The sequence below is a fragment of the Poecilia reticulata genome, chromosome 5 (genome assembly GCF_904066995.2).
Source record: "Poecilia reticulata chromosome 5, P_reticulata-male-v2, whole genome shotgun sequence".
In the NCBI taxonomy this organism is placed as follows: Eukaryota; Metazoa; Chordata; class Actinopteri; order Cyprinodontiformes; family Poeciliidae; genus Poecilia; species Poecilia reticulata.
Genome location: NC_088834.1, coordinates 9,985,626 through 10,003,470, shown reverse-complemented (window position 1 = coordinate 10,003,470; position 17,845 = coordinate 9,985,626). Strand labels below are relative to the sequence as shown.

The window sequence follows — 17,845 nt, the reverse complement described above, 5'->3', positions numbered from 1 at the left end:
TGTCTATCTGCTGCTATTATTATTATTATTATTATTATTATTATTATTATTATTATTATTATTATTATTATTATTATTATTATTATTATTACTACTACAGTGGGTGCTGGGAAGCCGCTGTGACCCGCGGGCTGGTGGTGTCAGAGCTGCTCTTTTCATCCTGCAGCGCACTCCATCAGACAGCTCAGAGCGCAGATCTGAGCAGGTCTGCAGCCCGCTGATAACAGCTCCGTCATTAACTCTTTCATTCAAAGCAGCAGCCATTTTCGTTCCCACGCAGCTGAAAAACACACACGTTCAACACACACAAAGGACAGGACGGACAAAGCAGAGCGAGCGATTTATTGGCCTTGTATTTGTAGGGTTTGATGCACAGGCCTGATAAGGCTTCGCCGGTATAGCCTGGATCCGTCGGAGGTGCAGTTTGGCTTTTGTGCGTTTATTCTATCCTTAAAATATTAAATTGTGTTGAACTTAAAGCAACATTTAATCGAGAAGTTTCCTATTTACTGAACTGAAGACCAATGCATCAAAACATAGATAGAACTGTTTGCTTTGATCAAACCAGGACGGAACATTTTAGAAAGGCTTGAAAAAAAAAAAATAATAATAATAATAAAGCTAAAAAAAAAATAGTAATAATAAAATAAAAGCTTTTACTCAGACTTGTATTTTATGCCAGAATCGGAGATTTAAATATGACACTTTGTTATTTTTTTACCAAGTAAAGAACAGCAAGGTCGTAGCAGATGCAGGTTAGTCTGTGTTACTACAGGCTGAAGTGGCGCATCGAGTCGAATAGGCCGCAGCTTGGTGTCCTGGTGAGACTCTGTGATTCTGCAGCCTGAAGGCAGTCTGAGGATACAGAGCACACAAAGTACTACTGACAAGGCACCGCCTGCAAAATGATTACAGGAATGTGGGTCTGTGTTACACAGCAGCTCCATGAATGCATATTCCAATGAATGGAATTACGAGAGTGTTTTGTCATATTTTTTAAACTCAGAAAGAAACCATTTTTATTATTATTATTGTTATTATTATTTTAGTTTTGCATTAAAAACACGAAACTGGCCTTTTTGGATTGCGATTTTTTTTAAATAAACAATGATTCTAAAAAGATATAGAGAGAGACAGAGAGAAGGCAAATCTATCTCGAACCAGGACAAAATGTTACATTTCTCAACTCAAATTGTCTAAGCAACTACATGGTTGTTTGGGGTTTGTTCCTCCGAAGCTGGAACATTTTTTTGCAGACACTTCAGAATTGCATGCGCCCTGAAACGAAAGAAGACAAAGTTTCCATTCATTAAAAATGTTATTCTTTCAAACTGAAATTGCCATTTCGATTTTTTTTCTCCCTAAAATTTCACCAAAAACAAAGCGAAATCCCCTTCGAGCATCAACAAACCTATCAACGCGGTCCAGAATAATCCCATTGATGCTTCTCCCTCCTCTTCGCCGAAGATAAATTTGGAATTTTTTTTTTACAGTTTTAAAATTCAAAAGCTTCTAGATTTCTGTGTAATATTTTCTGCTCCAAAGAGTCGTGTTTCTTCACATTCCTACCCCCCTTTATACTCGTAAAGTTATGCAAGATTTGAGGCCCTCGGAATGCCATTGGATGCTAGGATGAGGTATAATAGATTCTAGGTTGGGGGAGAGCTGGTCGGGGTGCAGCAAGCACCTCCCCTAGAAATGCAGCAAATCTCTCCCGTTTTCTCCTAGTGGGGCACTGGGAGGGCTGGAGACGTGCTTTGCATTGGCAGGCGGATGAGGACACGTGTCTCGTCCCTGCCTCCCCCCTCCCCGGGCTCCACGGTACCGCATTGGCATCAGTAGAGGCACCTGAACTCCTGGGGAAAGCTGCCTGCCACCTTATAGCTACCCCCTAAAATAAAGAACCCACAGCACAGTCCCCGCAGGAACCTGTGGCTTGACTTTTTTTTTTCTTTTTCTTTTTTCTTTTTTTGGTCGTGCGTAAAGCTTTTGCGCACAGCGCCTCGGAGACTGAAAAGGTGCGCTTACACTCGTCGAGCTGTCAGATCGCAGCGCCAGGATGCAGAAACGGAGCAGCGACGTCTGAAGGTGACATGAACCTGGGGATAGTCAAGAGCATCAGCCGCACACACAACAAGAAGTGGAGATAGCAACTGAAAACCGAAGTGTCTTGAAGCCAAACTTACGCTTTTCCCTTTGGCTTCATCTCATGCTGAGAATAAGGAGCTGCAGAACACAGTAGCCTCATTTTTCATTGAGTGGGGGGAAAAAGGAAGAAAAAAACATCTAATTAGTCAGTGGACAGTTTTGAGTCAACAGAGGAGGAAAAATGGCGACGTTAATAAGAGGCAAGATATCTAATAAACTGTCAAACGCAGCCACGGCTGTGTCCAACAAATCCACGGCAAAGGTGAGCGGGATGTTCGCCAGGATGGGCTTCCAGGCCGCCACGGACGATGAGGCTCTGGGCTTTGCCTCCTGCGACGACCTGGATTACGACCACCGTCAGGGCATGCAGATGGACATTCTGTCCTCCGACGAGATCGGAGGAGAGGGTGGCGGAGACGGCGACGGGCTGGAGGGGGACAGCCACTACCAGAGAGACGGCACCGGTCCGCCGCACTCTGCCTCCAAGGACGGGGGCTCGAACAACGAGTTGTCCGAAGTTAAACCAAAAATCACCGCCTGGGAAGCGGGCTGGAACGTCACGAACGCAATCCAGGTAAAGACTCGGTTCTAATTGGTGAAAGCGCCTGTGGCGTGGCTGTGAAATATGAGAATAATGCACACCTGAGAGGAGATTAACAGAAAAGGAAAACGAAAAAATAATTGATCATTTTATTAAATTAGCGATTTTTATTGATTGTGGCGTTTTAATTATTGTCAGAGGAGGGCATTGAGTTAGAATCGGCTCATGCATTAATAAAAGTGAAAGGTATATGATGTCCTGGCAGCGTTAACCCTCCCCTGCCCACAACACACATTCTTTGTCTGTAGTAATGTCAGCGGTCCTGGTAATTCTGCAGACCAATAAGGCAAACAAGTTCAAGTCTTTCTTTTTTTATATACCAAAACGATTATATTGTCCTGTTGGAAATCAAAAGTAAGGAGCTTTTGCACCATTTAAAACTTAACAAAAAGGTGGGGGGGATTCTACAAGAAAAATTACAATTTTATTGAATAAAATAATTTTTTTTTTTTTTTTTAACGTCTCATTGAGAGACAAAAAGCTGCAGAAATTAGGAGTAGAGACTCGTGAGTGCGCACTGCTGCAGGGGGCTATGCGACAAAAATTCCTCCATCCACGCAGTTCCTTTTTATGCTGTGGTCATGGTCTGACGTCAGAGTGTGTCTCCTCCAGTCTGAGATGACGTCAGAGGCGGGCGGATGCGCTCAAAGCCATGTGGAAAACCCACAACATGAAAAACATGACAGCTTCTGTGTAGTCGCGCTGTGCAGCCGCTGCACGCGGACAGGGCCGGCCTAAGAGAGCATGGGGCCCTAAGAGATGCTTTAATTAGGCCAGTTAGCCCCGTTACCCACCAGCCACCACAACACCTCTAAGTATTGTCTCGTGATTTACAGCAACAGTAAACAATTACATTAACTTTATCACTGAATAGGTTTTTTGCTTGACTCTCGCTTCTGCAACTACATGTTGTTATGTTAATAAAAAAGAATAAGGACATTTTATAGAAATGTTTATTTGTTAAATGTATTGCTCTTCCAAGCAGCAAAAGAAATATATATATATTTATAAACTTTAAAATACTATTATGAATTAAAAACCTTCTCTCTCTCTCTTTTTATTTATTTTTTTACAGCAGCGGTACATCCACAAAGTTCTGAATGGTCCAAAGTTAAAGTCCAGACAGGCTGATGATAATCTTGGGATGGCACACCAAAGAAAGCAGACACTAAACACGCCTAAAAGACTATTATTTAGAACTTGAAATTTATATTTCACAAAAAAAATTAGCTATCTTAATCTTCCTTATCATTTTTTTAAACAACGTAGTCATTCAGCTTATACTTTCAAATAGCAAAAATCAGCTGACAGACATTCAAAGAAGAGATCAAAATGATGCACATTGTTACAAATAAATGAGTGTTCAACGTTTGTCCTTTGGTTTCTTACATGTAGGCTTCTTTTGGATAGATGAAACTCCAAATCCAAAGTTTTGAGTTTTATATTCTGTGTAAGTAATCAAAGGATCTTGAGGGTCTCCCTGCTGGAGCCCTTACCAGAATGGCAGTGATGTCACTTCCTGACTAATATTAATGACTTGGGAAAATTTAAGAGAAGAAAAGACAAAGTTCAAGAAGTTGCAATTTAATTGTTTATTTATGTAATTTATATAAATATGTTGCATTTCTGTCTTTAGCTCCACTTCTTGGATGTCTGTAATTTATTCCTGATACTGACCTCTAATAATACAGGAAACACTTAACATATAAAAAATAGTGGCATCGTGGTATAATGGTCAACATGACAAAATCAGCAAATTTAGTCTGTATACAGGTATTTAAAAATAATTATTTACAAACTGCAGGTCATTTAAAAAGAAAAGCATTAGTAGCATCAGAATATATATTTATCAATCTGTTTGTTTCACTAAAATATTAAAGTCCACCTTAGCAAAGCACCAACAAAAAAAAAAAAAAAACTCCCGAAGTTCTCGTGTTACTTTTGGTTTCGGTGTAGCCACCCCAAAACAATATAACTGCCCCCATCTGTTCACCACAGCCAAACTTTCTGGATGCGCCCCTGAGGCTCCGCTCTGATGACACCAGCCAATGCTTTTGTACTTTCTGTTCCCAGGGGATGTTCGTTCTGGGCTTGCCCTACGCCATCCTGCATGGAGGATACCTCGGACTCTTTCTCATTATTTTCGCCGCCGTGGTGTGCTGCTACACGGGGAAAATCCTCATCGCCTGCCTGTACGAAGAAGACGAAGACGGGCAGCTCGTCCGTGTGAGGGACTCCTATGTGGACATTGCCAACGCCTGCTGCGCGCCCAGGTTCCCAACGCTGGGCGGTCACGTCGTGAATGTAGCTCAGATCATAGAGCTGGTGATGACCTGTATCCTGTACGTGGTCGTCAGCGGGAATCTCATGTACAACAGCTTCCCCAACATGCCCATCTCCCAAAAGTCGTGGGCCATCATCGCCACCGCCGCTCTGCTCCCCTGCGCCTTCCTCAAGAACCTGAAAGCCGTCTCCAAGTTCAGCTTGTTGTGCACGCTGGCGCATTTCGTCATCAACGTCCTGGTGATCGCCTACTGCCTGTCCAGGGCGAGGGACTGGGCCTGGGACAAGGTCAAGTTTTACATCGATGTCAAGAAGTTCCCCATCTCCATTGGGATTATCGTGTTCAGCTACACCTCGCAGATCTTTCTGCCGTCCCTGGAGGGGAACATGCATAAACCCAGCGAGTTCCACTGCATGATGAAATGGACTCACATCGCTGCCTGTATCCTCAAGGGCCTGTTCGCCCTGGTGGCCTACCTGACCTGGGCAGACGAAACCAAGGAGGTGATCACAGACAACCTACCACCAACTATCCGAGCCGTGGTCAACCTCTTCCTGGTGGCCAAAGCTTTGCTGTCCTACCCGCTGCCCTTTTTCGCCGCCGTGGAGGTGTTGGAGAAAACCTTCTTCCAGGACGGGGGCCGCGCCTTCTTTCCGGACTGCTACGGAGGCGATGGACGCCTAAAGTCCTGGGGACTGACTCTCCGATGTACACTAGTGGTGTTCACCTTGCTCATGGCGATCTATGTGCCGCACTTCGCCCTGCTCATGGGCCTCACCGGCAGCCTGACGGGCGCCGGGCTCTGCTTTCTGCTTCCCAGCATCTTCCACCTCAAGCTCTTATGGAGAAAGCTTCAGTGGCACCAGGTGTTCTTTGACGTCTCCATCTTTGTAATAGGCGGTATATGCAGCATATCCGGTTTCATCCACTCCATGGAGGGGCTCATAGAGGCTTTCAAATATAACATAGAAGAATAGAGACGAGTCATTGGAGGACGGATGCATCTCAATAAATGAGAATAGAATCATAAAGCAATTTTTTTTTTTTACTAATTCCGTTTAAAAAGTGAAACTCTTATATTCATACAGTGGCACATTTTCAAAGTTTATTTTCTAGTAATTTTGCCTATACAAAATGAACTCCCCAAATTTAGTTTCTTTAAGAAGGAAAATATTCCATAGACCAATAAAAAGATCAGTTTTGATACAAATATGTGATATTATCACCATAGCAGTTTTCCAAGTCAAGGGCGAGAACTTGAAAACTGTTCATTAGACAGACAGTCACTGGCAACCTGAGCAAGAAGAGCAACCCAGAACAAGTTCATTACTAAAGAAGCCGGTTGTTCAGAAGGTGCTGTTTGAAGGTGGAAAGTTGAGTGGAAGGAAAAACTGTAGAAGAAAAAAAAAAGAATTAGAGAAAATACCCAGTTGCTTGAGCACTTTAAATGGTCATCTCCTGGATGAGTCAGAATCTAGGTGTTGTGTTTTATCAAGTCCAGATGACTTGATAAAACCATCTACCAGGAAAGCTTAGATAATCTCATGCTTCACTTTATTGACCATGGTGTCACTATGCTTGAGTGGCCTGCAGACTCTCCTGAGCTAAACGCCTTTGAGAATATTAGTGGTTTAAAATCCTTTTTTTCATCTGGTCCTAGTAATATTCTAACTTTCTCAGAAACTGAATGTGAGGTTTTCATTTACTGTAAACCTTATAGACGCAGTAGACGCTTGAAACAGCGACGTCTCGCCGCCTGTAATGAATCTATAAAATACGTTTCACTTTTATTTTTGCTGAAATAAATTGGTTTTTCGGTTATATTTTTGTTTATTGAGATGCACCCGTGCTCGTTGACTGCAAATTCCCATTTAGTGAAAACATTAAAAACACACAAGCACTAAGCGGCGTGCGCTCCTTCCCCCTCTGCTTGATTCATGCGTAAAAGCGCGCACTGAGCGCACACACACACACACAGACACACACACACACACACATTTGCGCACTATCTCTCATGTATTTTACACACACTAAGCAGCGAGGGAGTCTAACGCGTCCGCCCAGTCGATACGTGTTGTATACATATGCGAACAAAAGAAACACAGACATATTTTCCAGTGGAGTGAACGTTTACAACATTGACCTTAAGAAAAGTTGCAAAAAGAGGGCAGACGCTCGTGTCGCTCTTGCGGTGCTTCTTCCCCACAACGATCGAGTTTGAGAGGCTTAGAGAAAGGAAGAAAAGTGATTAAATTTAGTTTATTCTGCAACGTGACTGCAGGGGCTGACTGTGGTGTTAAAGCCCAAAACAAGCCCGAGGGGGGGAATAAAAAGGGGGGCAAAATATATTTTAAAAAAAACGCAATAATCCGATTTTTTTCTGTATCAAAGCCGAACAACGTTTTTGTTTTATTTTAATAAAAACAATCTGGATATCCCTAATAATAAAAGCTGGCGGTGTTAAAACATCAAATAGAAGAGAGCAACTGTACAAACTATGCATTGAATGTATGATACAGGCTACAGAAAATGGGACATAGATACAAATAAAAGTGTTCTGGTTCAGTGGCGTGGACGTGTTGATGCTTTGACAGGCCTTTTCCCCTCCACAAGACTCCTCATTTTTGTTTCTGAGCTTTATCAACACGCAATAACAAAGTCCCATCTAAACTTCCCCTTAACCTCCCTCCCCCCAAACCTCTCCATCCAGCCCCGTTTTCTCTCAACCTGGGAGCTCCGAACTGAAACTGCACACCGGATTTAAAAATAACGCATCTAGATCCACACATGGCCTGTTTATGAAAATTAATTTGATACGCTCCAGTTTTAAAAATTTCGATGTCTAAAAATATAGAAGAAAAAAAAATGAAAACCATAATTAATACAAGTGAGATTATCAAAGAGGAAAATGTGCATACATTTTTCATTCTGTGCAATCCAATGGGTCCTGTGGAAATGTTATTTAAAAAAAAAACCGTATGTGTAGTGTGTTATTGTGGTTTCAAAAAGATGGAATGTATATCTCAAAAGTGGTGATCATATATCGTGAAATTAATATTAAAGAATAAAGAAATAAGTGAAATTATATAGTAAAAAATGTGTGTGGTTTTATGTAAAAGAAAAACGATCAGAACGTGTATTTTTTTTTTCCTCTATAATAAAACAGAAAATGATGGTGATGGTAGGAGTCATATATATATTTTTTTTAATTAGATTTTTAAAAAGAGAGTTTCTACGTTTATTTACATTCGTGTCTTTGGAGAACTTCAGCGCAAGCATGTTTGCGCTTGAACAGTTTCCTGCTGCAGGCGGGCATCAGGCCTTCCTTTTAATTCACTCTGTTGATTCCCTCCTGAGCATGCGGGTAACATCTGGACGAGCCCTTCATTTATTTCCGGGTGGTTTCATTTGGAGATGTCAGGAAATCACGGCAACTGCAAACGAATCAAACGACCAGATGGGCTCCATCTTGCAGAGTTAAGAGCCTGTTCACATGCAAAAAGGAGGGTATAACTAAACAGACGTGTACTTCTTTCTGTATTTAGAGCGATCCCAGAGTCCTCTTCTGTTGTGAAAATGTTCAGAAAATCCCAAAGGGGGGAAATGATTTAAGCAAAAATATGCAAATAAAGCCCTAACAGCATATAATTATATAAACTGTAAGATTAGTTTTTAAAATCATGTCTTACATTGTCTGCACACCCAAATGATAGAAAATCCCAGATTTATAGCAGTCATTTCACTTTATACGCTCTCCATGACTTCTCCATATTGTCGTAGGGAGACACCTAGTGGACACAGAGATTAAACGCACAAACCGAGACAACGGTGGTTAGTCAAGAATACAAATTACGCGAAAGTGTAGTACTATCAAAAAGTGTTTGTCCATTACTAATTCTGCTTTTGCTTTTTTTTGTCACACTTGAATATTTCAGGCCATCAAGCACATTTTTATATTGGATGAAGATAAAATAAATTTTCAAGTAAATAAAATACATCTTTAGATGATTTTGTTAATTAAACTAAGATCCCCCCTTAGGAAGAAAGAAACTGCCTCATGAATTAACATGGTGTTGGTGGTAATTAGGCTTTGGGATTGCTTTGGTTTAAGAACTGGACAACTTTTCATAGTTGATGGAATCATGTTTGATCTCTACCAGTAAATCCTGTAGTTACAGAACCTTAAACCCAATCACTTTGGTTCCGCAGGAGAGTAAACCAACACACAGCAGCAAGGCCACCCATGAATGACCAAAAACAGCTAAGTAAACCTTAGGACTGGCCTACCCAAAGCCTGCATGATCCCAAACATGCTGTTCATACTTGAAAATTCTCCAAGGTAACCGATTTAAAACATTTCTGCAAAGGAGAGCACTTTCCTTTTTATGGGACAAAGATGCCTGACAAGGTTGATGAAGTATAAATACAATTCAGGTCTAGCCAAAAAATTTAAATGTATATAAAAAAATCTGCAATAAATTGCAAAAATATTATTTTCCCAGTAACACAGTGAGTGCAAGCAACAATAGAATGACTTAAATGAGTACAATATTAGATGTGGAAAGGCCCAGAGAGAAATTTAAAGCTGAAACCGATTTAGAATGTGCATGAAGTGCTGGTTTTTAAACATTTTCCGTCAAACTATTTTTCCCCCTGCAGAGGTACTGCATAAAACCTTCCATCAAAAAAAATAGATCAGTCCATCTAAAGTGGAATTATTCTAGATTGGATGCAGTGCTGCTGTGAAACAAATAAACATGAGAATGCTACACTTATTTATGCATATGCAAAGAAAACAGATGAAAAACTAAAACAGGAGTGTTTTCCTGTGCCAGTTAAATGTGTTAAGACCATCAACGTAGTTTGCTTTAGCCTCAGCAGCCCCCCAATAAAACACTTAAAAATCCTCTGAAGAAACCATCTTTCATGACCTAGATTTGTTTTCATTTCCATTTAATAAACAAGAAAAAGGCTTCTGTCGATTTTATCTTCAAAAAATAAACCAACTCGTATAAACACAATTTTTTTTAAAATAAATTAAATCTGTTTCAGTGGCTGTTTGGCGCCCTCTGCTGGGCGCTTCTGGTTACGACTGTACTTGCATTTGATCAGCTGCTCAGTCCAAGTGCAAGTCCTAAAAGGCCTGCAACCAAGAAACACCTCATTAACACAATGTTTCTGCTTCTAAATGTAAATTGATAGAAGAAAATTTATTCACATTTCAAGTAACATCTCCCAAAACCTTGAGAAATTTTTTCATAATTACTAAACAGTGAAATATTTACATAAACAAAAAAAAATCCTCATCGTGAAAATCTTTGTAGAGTCAAAGCAGGTTGTGTAAAAATCAGCTGCATGTTAACGTTCTGCAAAACTGTGTGGGCACAGCCAGTTGTTGGGAGAGCAGTCACTGACTGTTCTCTTCAGAGCTCAGAGTCGTGGGCTTCTTTGTTGAGCATTCGAGCACCCAAGGGTGGGAGAGGACTCCCTCAATGGGCAACCTGTGCATCGGGTTGTGCTTCAGCAGCTTGGCCACCAAGTCTTTAGCTCCGGCACTAATGGAAGCAAGAGGAGGGTAACTGTACTCCACCTGCGTCAATTAAAAAAAAAAATAATTAAACACATTATTAGCCCTTCGTTCACCTAAAAGATTTTTATTTTGGAACTATGTGCTCCATAAAGCTCAAATATTTGTATTACTGTCTTTACCCTAAAACTCCTGCAAAAATTAGGAGTTAAATAATTGTGTGTATTTTACACAAAAACACACTTCCTCAGAATTCTTACCCTTGAAATCCTACGGTAGGTTTCATCGTGAGTTTTTGCTTCAAATGGAGGTTTTCCAACAAGAAACTCGTAGCAAAGGACCCCCAGACTCCACAGGTCCACCTTCTCATCGTGAGTTTTGCCCTCGATCATCTCTGGAGGAAGGTAGTCTAGTGTTCCACACAGGGTGGACCTCCTGTATGGGAAGAAAAACAGAAAATGTCAAGATCTGAAATGACTACAGAGCATGCCAAGACATGTCAACATGCACATACCTGGAAGATGGAGTGTGAACAGACCAACCAAAATCGGCAATCTTCAGCTCCCCGTTACCTCCCAGCAACAGGTTCTCTGGCTTGATGTCTCTGTGAATCACATTCTTGGTATGACAGTAGTGGAGCGCATCTGCCAGCTCCATGATGTACTAAAAACAACAAAAGCATAAAAAAATAAAAAATAAAAAAAGAAGTGTCACATCTGTGAGCTTTAACTAGACCATATGCGAGTCATGTTTAAAATGGTCACTGGCTGGTAAATTGGGACACTTACTGTTGCAGTTCTGTCCTCAGAGAAACTCCCACAGCGCTGCAGCTCGCCGTACAGCTCTCCTCTGGGTGCATATTCAAGGATGAGATACACACGAGAAGCATCGTGGAAATAGCCGTAGAGGCGAAGGATGTTGGGATGTCTGCAGAAAAAAAACAAAAAACATTCAGAACATTATTCAAAGTTCTGCAGACAACTTGAAACGGAGAAACTAATGCGAGCTGAAATGTATTTTAAGATAAAACTGCTGATTCATGTAAAATGTTTACAAACCATTCTGCTTGACTGTTTTAAACAACCTGTTGGTTGACGTTTCATTATAAGCACATTGTACCTTAGATGTGACTGGATCTCGACTTCTCTCCTCAGCTGGTGCTCTACCCCCGCCTTCTCCAGCTGCTTCTTGAAGAGAACCTTCAGGGCCAAGATGAACTTGGTCTGGCGCTCCCTAGCCAGGTAGACGTTGCCAAACTTGCCCTTTCCCAAGGGACGGCCAATGTCAAAATTTTCCAGACTCCATGGTTTCCTGTTTGAAAACGGGGTGTAGCTCTCATCTCATTTTAAAACAGCATAATGCGTGAAAAGTATTAAGATTTTAAACTTTACATACTTTGATGACGAGGCCTGACTGGTCTTGGCAGGTTTGGCTAAAACAGCAAACAAGTATTTTAGTATTCATTTAAAACTCTGACATTTCCTGCTACGGCTCAGTGATGCACTCACTCTGCGGCTTATCCTGCTTTGCTGGTTCCGACGGAGGCTTGGTCGAGTCAGAGTGGCCAGCCGGCACATGCGTCTTTGGCTGGTTATGCTGGGAAACGGGTTTAGGCTGTGGTGCTGGAGTTAGTTTCACAGTGGCTGGGTTTACATTCTGGTCAGCAGGAGGAGGGTGCTTGACCGCTACAGAGACATGAGGCGCTGGTTTCTGCTGGCTAACGGGCCGCTGGATACGCTGCGGCCCATTCGACATGCCCAGAACCCGCTGATGCTGAGTCGGTGTGACTACGGACTTCTGAAAGGCTTGCGAATGGTGAGACACGGGAACCCGCTTCGGTCCGTTGCCGTTTGACTGCAATCAAAGCAAAAAATGGTTGCAATCAAAGCAATTAGCTCAAGTATAAAAGTCAATGTGGTTAGTGTGAACAATTAAGCGATTAAAACACCCCATTTCTTTATGTAAATAGAGTCCCAAAGAAAACCAATTTAAAAATGCAGGTTTTTTTAGAGCGGTATTTGTGTATTTAGCTATGATCGCTGTGATATTTTTTGTTACCTTTTGAAAAGAAAAATAAAGACCGTAAATAAATTGTAGTTTTCTAGTCACTAGTCGTTATAATAAAACAATTTTAGACCCACATTGCACACCCCTACTTGGAAAACAAACAGATTTCATATTTTCAATTACAGGAACCAGTAAAATTATTCTGCATCGTTTATATCTGAAGATTCAACACATGGTGTCATTTAGTACAACTCACATAAAGCCAAATAATCTACTATACTATATTTCCCCATTTAGCAGCTTGAATATCATTGAAATGCTATGCATTACCATTAATTCTGGCCTTTGGGGTTTCATGCCCTTTATCACTTTGAATGAGGTGGATGAGTCCATGATCTGTTAAGAAAGAGATGGTTTGATTAACAAATTATTAGAAGCACCAAATAAAGAATCTAGCGCCTTTAATACAGTATAATTTATTTACAATAACCGTAAACCCCGTTATATAATTTAAGTAGGCACAGCAGCCATCTTTGTGATCCATGACTTGCTAGCTTAGCGGAAAACGCTGAAAACACGATCCACAGATTACCTTTTAAGCATGCCGTCATTACTTACCTAAATGTATTATTACACAGTGTCCGAAAGCAACCGCAACAGGCTGTTGTGCAGAATAAAAACAACTTTAAACCAGGTAACCCTACCCAGGCTACTTAGCAGCTACATCGACCAGCAAACGGTAGCTTCCGTTTGAGCTTCATTAACAAGGAACACGAAAAGGAACACTAAAATACGATAAGCTTTACTAACAAAATAAAATAACAGCCTTTGTAGTTTGTGTGTTAAAGAGAGGAAAAACTAACAAGAGATAAATCCACAAAACACGAAGCGCAAATCGTAGCTCAGAGAGAGAACACTTCGTTTAAACTGAGCCTGTTTGATTTCAAATGTCCCTCGGTTCAAAACCTTTAAATAAACCATCGCTTCTGATAGGCTGCAGGAATGCCATATGCTTGATTTTCATTGGCTGATGCAGGATTCTAAACGGGTAGGGCGAGACGTCATTATGACTTCCAAAGGAATCTTCCAAACACGGGACGGCAATGCAATACCCTCAGGCTTAATTGAAAGCTCTATTCTAAAATCAAGCATGTGGACCCACACATAAATGTCTTTATTATGTCTATGAGCCTACATTTAAAAACTCAATGCTTGCTCACCCTTCTAACTAAATTTAAACGGATATTGTGTGATTCACCACCGTTGGTTTCTTCCCAAGAGGAAGTTGCAAGTCCCTAATTTGGCCGCTTGGTGACAGCAAATAGCCCTATGACGAAGATACGATGTCTTTCAGGATATAAATTGATCCAATAAATTTTAATAAGGTCAAAGTTCTCACTTCACTGTACTGTTAATATTAGATACATTGACTTGATGTTAAACCATGAATATGTGAGTAGAGTTCGAGTTTTATAAGCAGGAACTCTTGTGAACACAAACAAACAGGGATATTTTATGTTTTTTTTTTATCAATCAATCAAATCAATCAAATTTTATTTGTATAGCACATTTCAGCAGCAAGGCATTTCAAAGTGCGTTACATGATTAAAACAAAAACAGCATGTGACATTGAATAAACAGTGAGAAAGAGAAAGAGATTAAAAAAAAAAGGATAAAAACATTAAAACCGGCACCCCTTTAGGACTTCAGTTAAACGTCGTTTAACTGGGATTCTAACCCTCAGGGACTTTAGTCAAAAACAAAAACACCGTTTGACAAGGACTCCAACCTCTAGGTTTTTAGTTGAACGCCGTCAACTGGGACTCTAAACCCCGTAGAACTTTAAACGTCGTTTAACTGACGTTTTCCGGGGGGGTTTACATCATTAAAACGTAGAAAGGAAATAAAAAGAAATTAAAAACATTAAACACATAAAAACATGGAAGACATCAAAACCCGCACTCTAACCCTAATCTAGCCATAAGCAACTCTAAACAGGTGGGTTTTATGTTTTAATTTATGGAAAATATTTGAATCTTTTTCAAAATAAACCGTGTGAGGACACTAAAAGGAAGACAAAACTTAAAACAAACACATAGCACTGCCTCTCTATAGTCTAGATCAGTGTTTTTCAATCTTTTTTGAGCCAATAAGGTACATTGTTTTAATTGAAAAAATCACGAGGCACACCACCAACCAAAAATGCAAACAAAGATAGCCTACTCTGTAGCCGCCTATATTACATATATAGTCATTCTTATCAAAGTATCTTGAATAGGAATCAAATAAACACAAAAATGTTTGTTTTTTTTTATCACATTTTACATTTCTTATTTCAAATTGCACTTAACATGTTCTCTTCAAAAATACACTTGAACAGCCACAACACTGTGGTGTTAAATTTAAAGTTGTAGAAAACTTCAAAGTGTTTTACAAACTGATCCACAAGCATTCTTTTAGCTAGAATAGAGAAAATAATTATTCTGAAAGAAGTAATAATATTTGGGAAAGATTTCACTTCATATTTACTGTTACAATATGAAGAGTTGCATGTACTAGGTGGGTATATTTTACCTGTGCCTTTTTGAAACCTGTGCATGTTTGGATGAAAACAGAGCTGATTTCCTGGCAGAAATTGAAGAAAGACAAAGCTCTTCCTCAACAGCTCTATTTCTCTGTGGTTTTAGTTTTTATAGTAGCCAGGCTTGAGAAGCTCACTTCACACAGACATGTTGTGGGAAATGGACCCATGTTCTTTCCAACTACTGCCGAGCTTCACTGTCTTTTCCATCACTGTCGTCACAGTCATTGAAAAAAATCATGTCTATGGATACGATGCTCTCACCGTTACCTGTAACATTCATGCATCACTAATTCTCTTGTTTTAATGTAAAATGTTCTGTACCTACTGCCATCTAGTGGTAAGAAAATTACATGATCACGCCGCTAGTCACTACTACAGCAGGCACTTGAAGATGGCATTATTTGCAGATAATTCATTTTCAAAAAATATTTTAAAACCAATTACCGTATTTTTCGGACTATAGAGCGCATCATACTAGCACCTTCAATTTTTTGGGGAAAAAAAAAACAACAAAAAAACTGGAAGCTGCTCTCGGTTTTCCACAAGGACCCAGCAGAGGGCAGCAGAGGGCTGCGTCCTAATAAATCTGCTGGATATATTAAGGACGCAGCCCCCCGTCTCCAAAACCGAACCATGGTTTAGCTCACACCGAGTTTACGTGCAGCGGCTCTGTTTCCCTCCTGTAGTGCCAGATTGACAGCCCTCAACTTAAAAGCTGCATCATACGAGTTCGAAAACATTTCTCTGTCGTGCCTGCTTTACAATTTTGACTTCTAATGATTCACTTCCTGCTAGAGAGCCCCATGGTGGTTAAAGAAAAATCCAGAGAAAAGCCACATCGGGCTACAATCCGCATGGTTCAAAGCTTAGGGAAAAAGTAGCAGCTTATAGTCCGGAAAATACGGTACCGTAGGTGAAATTGAATAATTTCCACGGCACACTTGACGATCACTCACCGCACACTAGTGTGCCGCGGAACAGTGGTTGAAAAACACTGGTCTAGAATAGAATATTGTCAAAATGGTAACTTATTTCTTGGCAAAAAATTATTCAAAATATTTATTTGTCCTCAGTATGTCTGAAACATGTTATAGTTCAATTCAAGGTAGTACACTGTCTAACATTGGTTTAAGGACAGATTGTGCAAATTCAATAGGAACTTGGATCCGATCGTTGTAAACAATCTTCAGCCACACTTTTACACACATTCTGGACTTGTCCAAAGTTACAATGGTACTGGCAAGGCATTTTTGACACCTTTTCAGGAATATTTGGACAAACTGTTCATCCATCACCATTCATCTCTCTCTTTTGGGGTGGTTCCAGTAGAGGCTTCCTTCAGCAAACATCAGTGGACTGTTTTAACTCTCTGCTCTCTACTGGCTAGAAGACTCATTCTTCTTCGATGGAAGGATCCACATCCTCCAGAATATGGACACATGGTTAAGAGAGGTTATATCTTACATTCATTTGGAGAAGATCAGATATACAGTTAGGGGATCTGTAAACAAATTCTATGATACCTGGCAACCACTTATATCTTATGTAGAAAAAATTTCAGCAGATAAATTTGTGTAAAGGTCAAATGTTGGCTCTTTCATTTATGCACAAACCTGTGCTTTGCATCGACTGAGTAGATCCGGTATAGGAGGGGAGAAGGGGTTGGAGTTAATTCTGTTGTGTGTGTCTTTGTCAGTGTTTTTTGTGGTTTATGTAAAAAATAATTAAAATACTTTGATAAAAAAAAGGTACAGTAACTTATTTCAGTAGTTCTGCTCTATAAGTTAAACTTTTATATAGATTCATCAGCCTGTCATAGAGTCCATTATTTATTTCAATTTGGAAACCAAAATGATTATTTTTTTAGGAAATTGCAGTATTATAACATGAAAAATTGAAAAAGAAATCACGTTAATTCAGAAACATGCATTCAATACTAGTCAGGGATATTTTTACATGGATTCCTGCTTCAACCTGGACACTTTTTTTACTGGTCAATCAAACAGTGATACCATGATCATTATATCTGGCATTATTACTTTTGGCAGAGAGGGTAGATACCAATTTAGTCCTACTGCAAAATAAAATCAACCATCTATGGAGTTCTATAAAACTTTGTTGATGGCTGCTCTGACTGAAGTTGATAAGACATAGTAATGGACCAGCAACAGAAGATATCAGCTCCTTGCATCCCTAACTCTTCCTTCAACTCTACTTTCCATTTAAAATGCTTGAATAAAACATTTTGTGAGTAGCTTGTTTCTTGAGTTTTGACCCTTAGTAAATTACCCTACTGGTGAAGGACATTAGTGACAGTCAAGTCAGCAATATTTCTATATGAGCTGTGTAGGCCATGAGAAAACATTTCTGTAATCAAGTTCATTTTTGAAATTTGTCTTAGTGAGCATTCCAATTTTCTCAATGCTTTAAATTAAATTACAAACACAGCTGTAAGTTGTTGTCAAAATGAACACCTCTATATAAATCTATCTATACAAGTTTCACTTTTAAACCCTAAAATCTCTAAACCCTAATAAGAATCAAGTCTGTTCAATTACTTTAAACTTTCTGGAGGAAAAGAAAAAAATATTTCAAATATTCAGGCCTTTTATAATCAAGATTTCTAATTTGAAGAATTGACACAACAATTTTCAGCTCACTCATCTGAATGAGTGAGCTGAAAAAGTACACAAA

General features: G+C 39.9%; 2 protein-coding genes and 1 long non-coding RNA gene across 4 annotated transcripts; 1 reads left to right on the top strand and 2 right to left on the bottom strand.

The window, feature by feature from the left end:
* Window positions 1–982: 982 nt before the first annotated feature.
* On the bottom strand, window positions 983–1,572 carry LOC145551658 (uncharacterized). Its single transcript, XR_014087539.1, has 2 exons — window positions 1,412–1,572; window positions 983–1,278 (listed from the first exon to the last, which is right to left on the bottom strand). It is a non-coding gene; the product is annotated as an uncharacterized LOC145551658 (long non-coding RNA).
* Window positions 1,573–1,782: 210 nt separating this feature from the next.
* slc32a1 (solute carrier family 32 member 1) lies at window positions 1,783–8,212 on the top strand. The gene is made up of 2 exons (XM_008408438.3): window positions 1,783–2,722; window positions 4,823–8,212. Exons 1-2 carry the CDS (start codon window positions 2,330–2,332, stop codon window positions 6,008–6,010), a joined length of 1,581 nt encoding a protein of 526 aa, XP_008406660.1. The 5' UTR covers window positions 1,783–2,329; the 3' UTR covers window positions 6,011–8,212.
* On the bottom strand, window positions 8,001–13,542 carry aurka (aurora kinase A). Of its 2 annotated transcripts, XR_533648.3 has the most exons (11): window positions 13,186–13,542; window positions 12,898–12,963; window positions 12,069–12,414; window positions 11,956–11,992; window positions 11,680–11,871; window positions 11,349–11,487; window positions 11,075–11,223; window positions 10,821–10,995; window positions 10,319–10,623; window positions 8,723–10,176; window positions 8,001–8,518 (listed from the first exon to the last, which is right to left on the bottom strand). XR_533648.3 is itself a non-coding variant. In XM_008408437.3 (9 exons), exons 2-9 carry the CDS (start codon window positions 12,958–12,960, stop codon window positions 10,441–10,443), a joined length of 1,284 nt encoding a protein of 427 aa, XP_008406659.2. In that variant the 5' UTR covers window positions 12,961–12,963; window positions 13,186–13,542; the 3' UTR covers window positions 10,225–10,440. The 2 variants fall into 2 exon arrangements, 1 of the variants encoding a protein (XP_008406659.2); XM_008408437.3 differs by lacking the exons at window positions 8,001–8,518; window positions 8,723–10,176 and having other exon boundaries at window positions 10,225–10,623.
* Window positions 13,543–17,845: the final 4,303 nt, after the last annotated feature.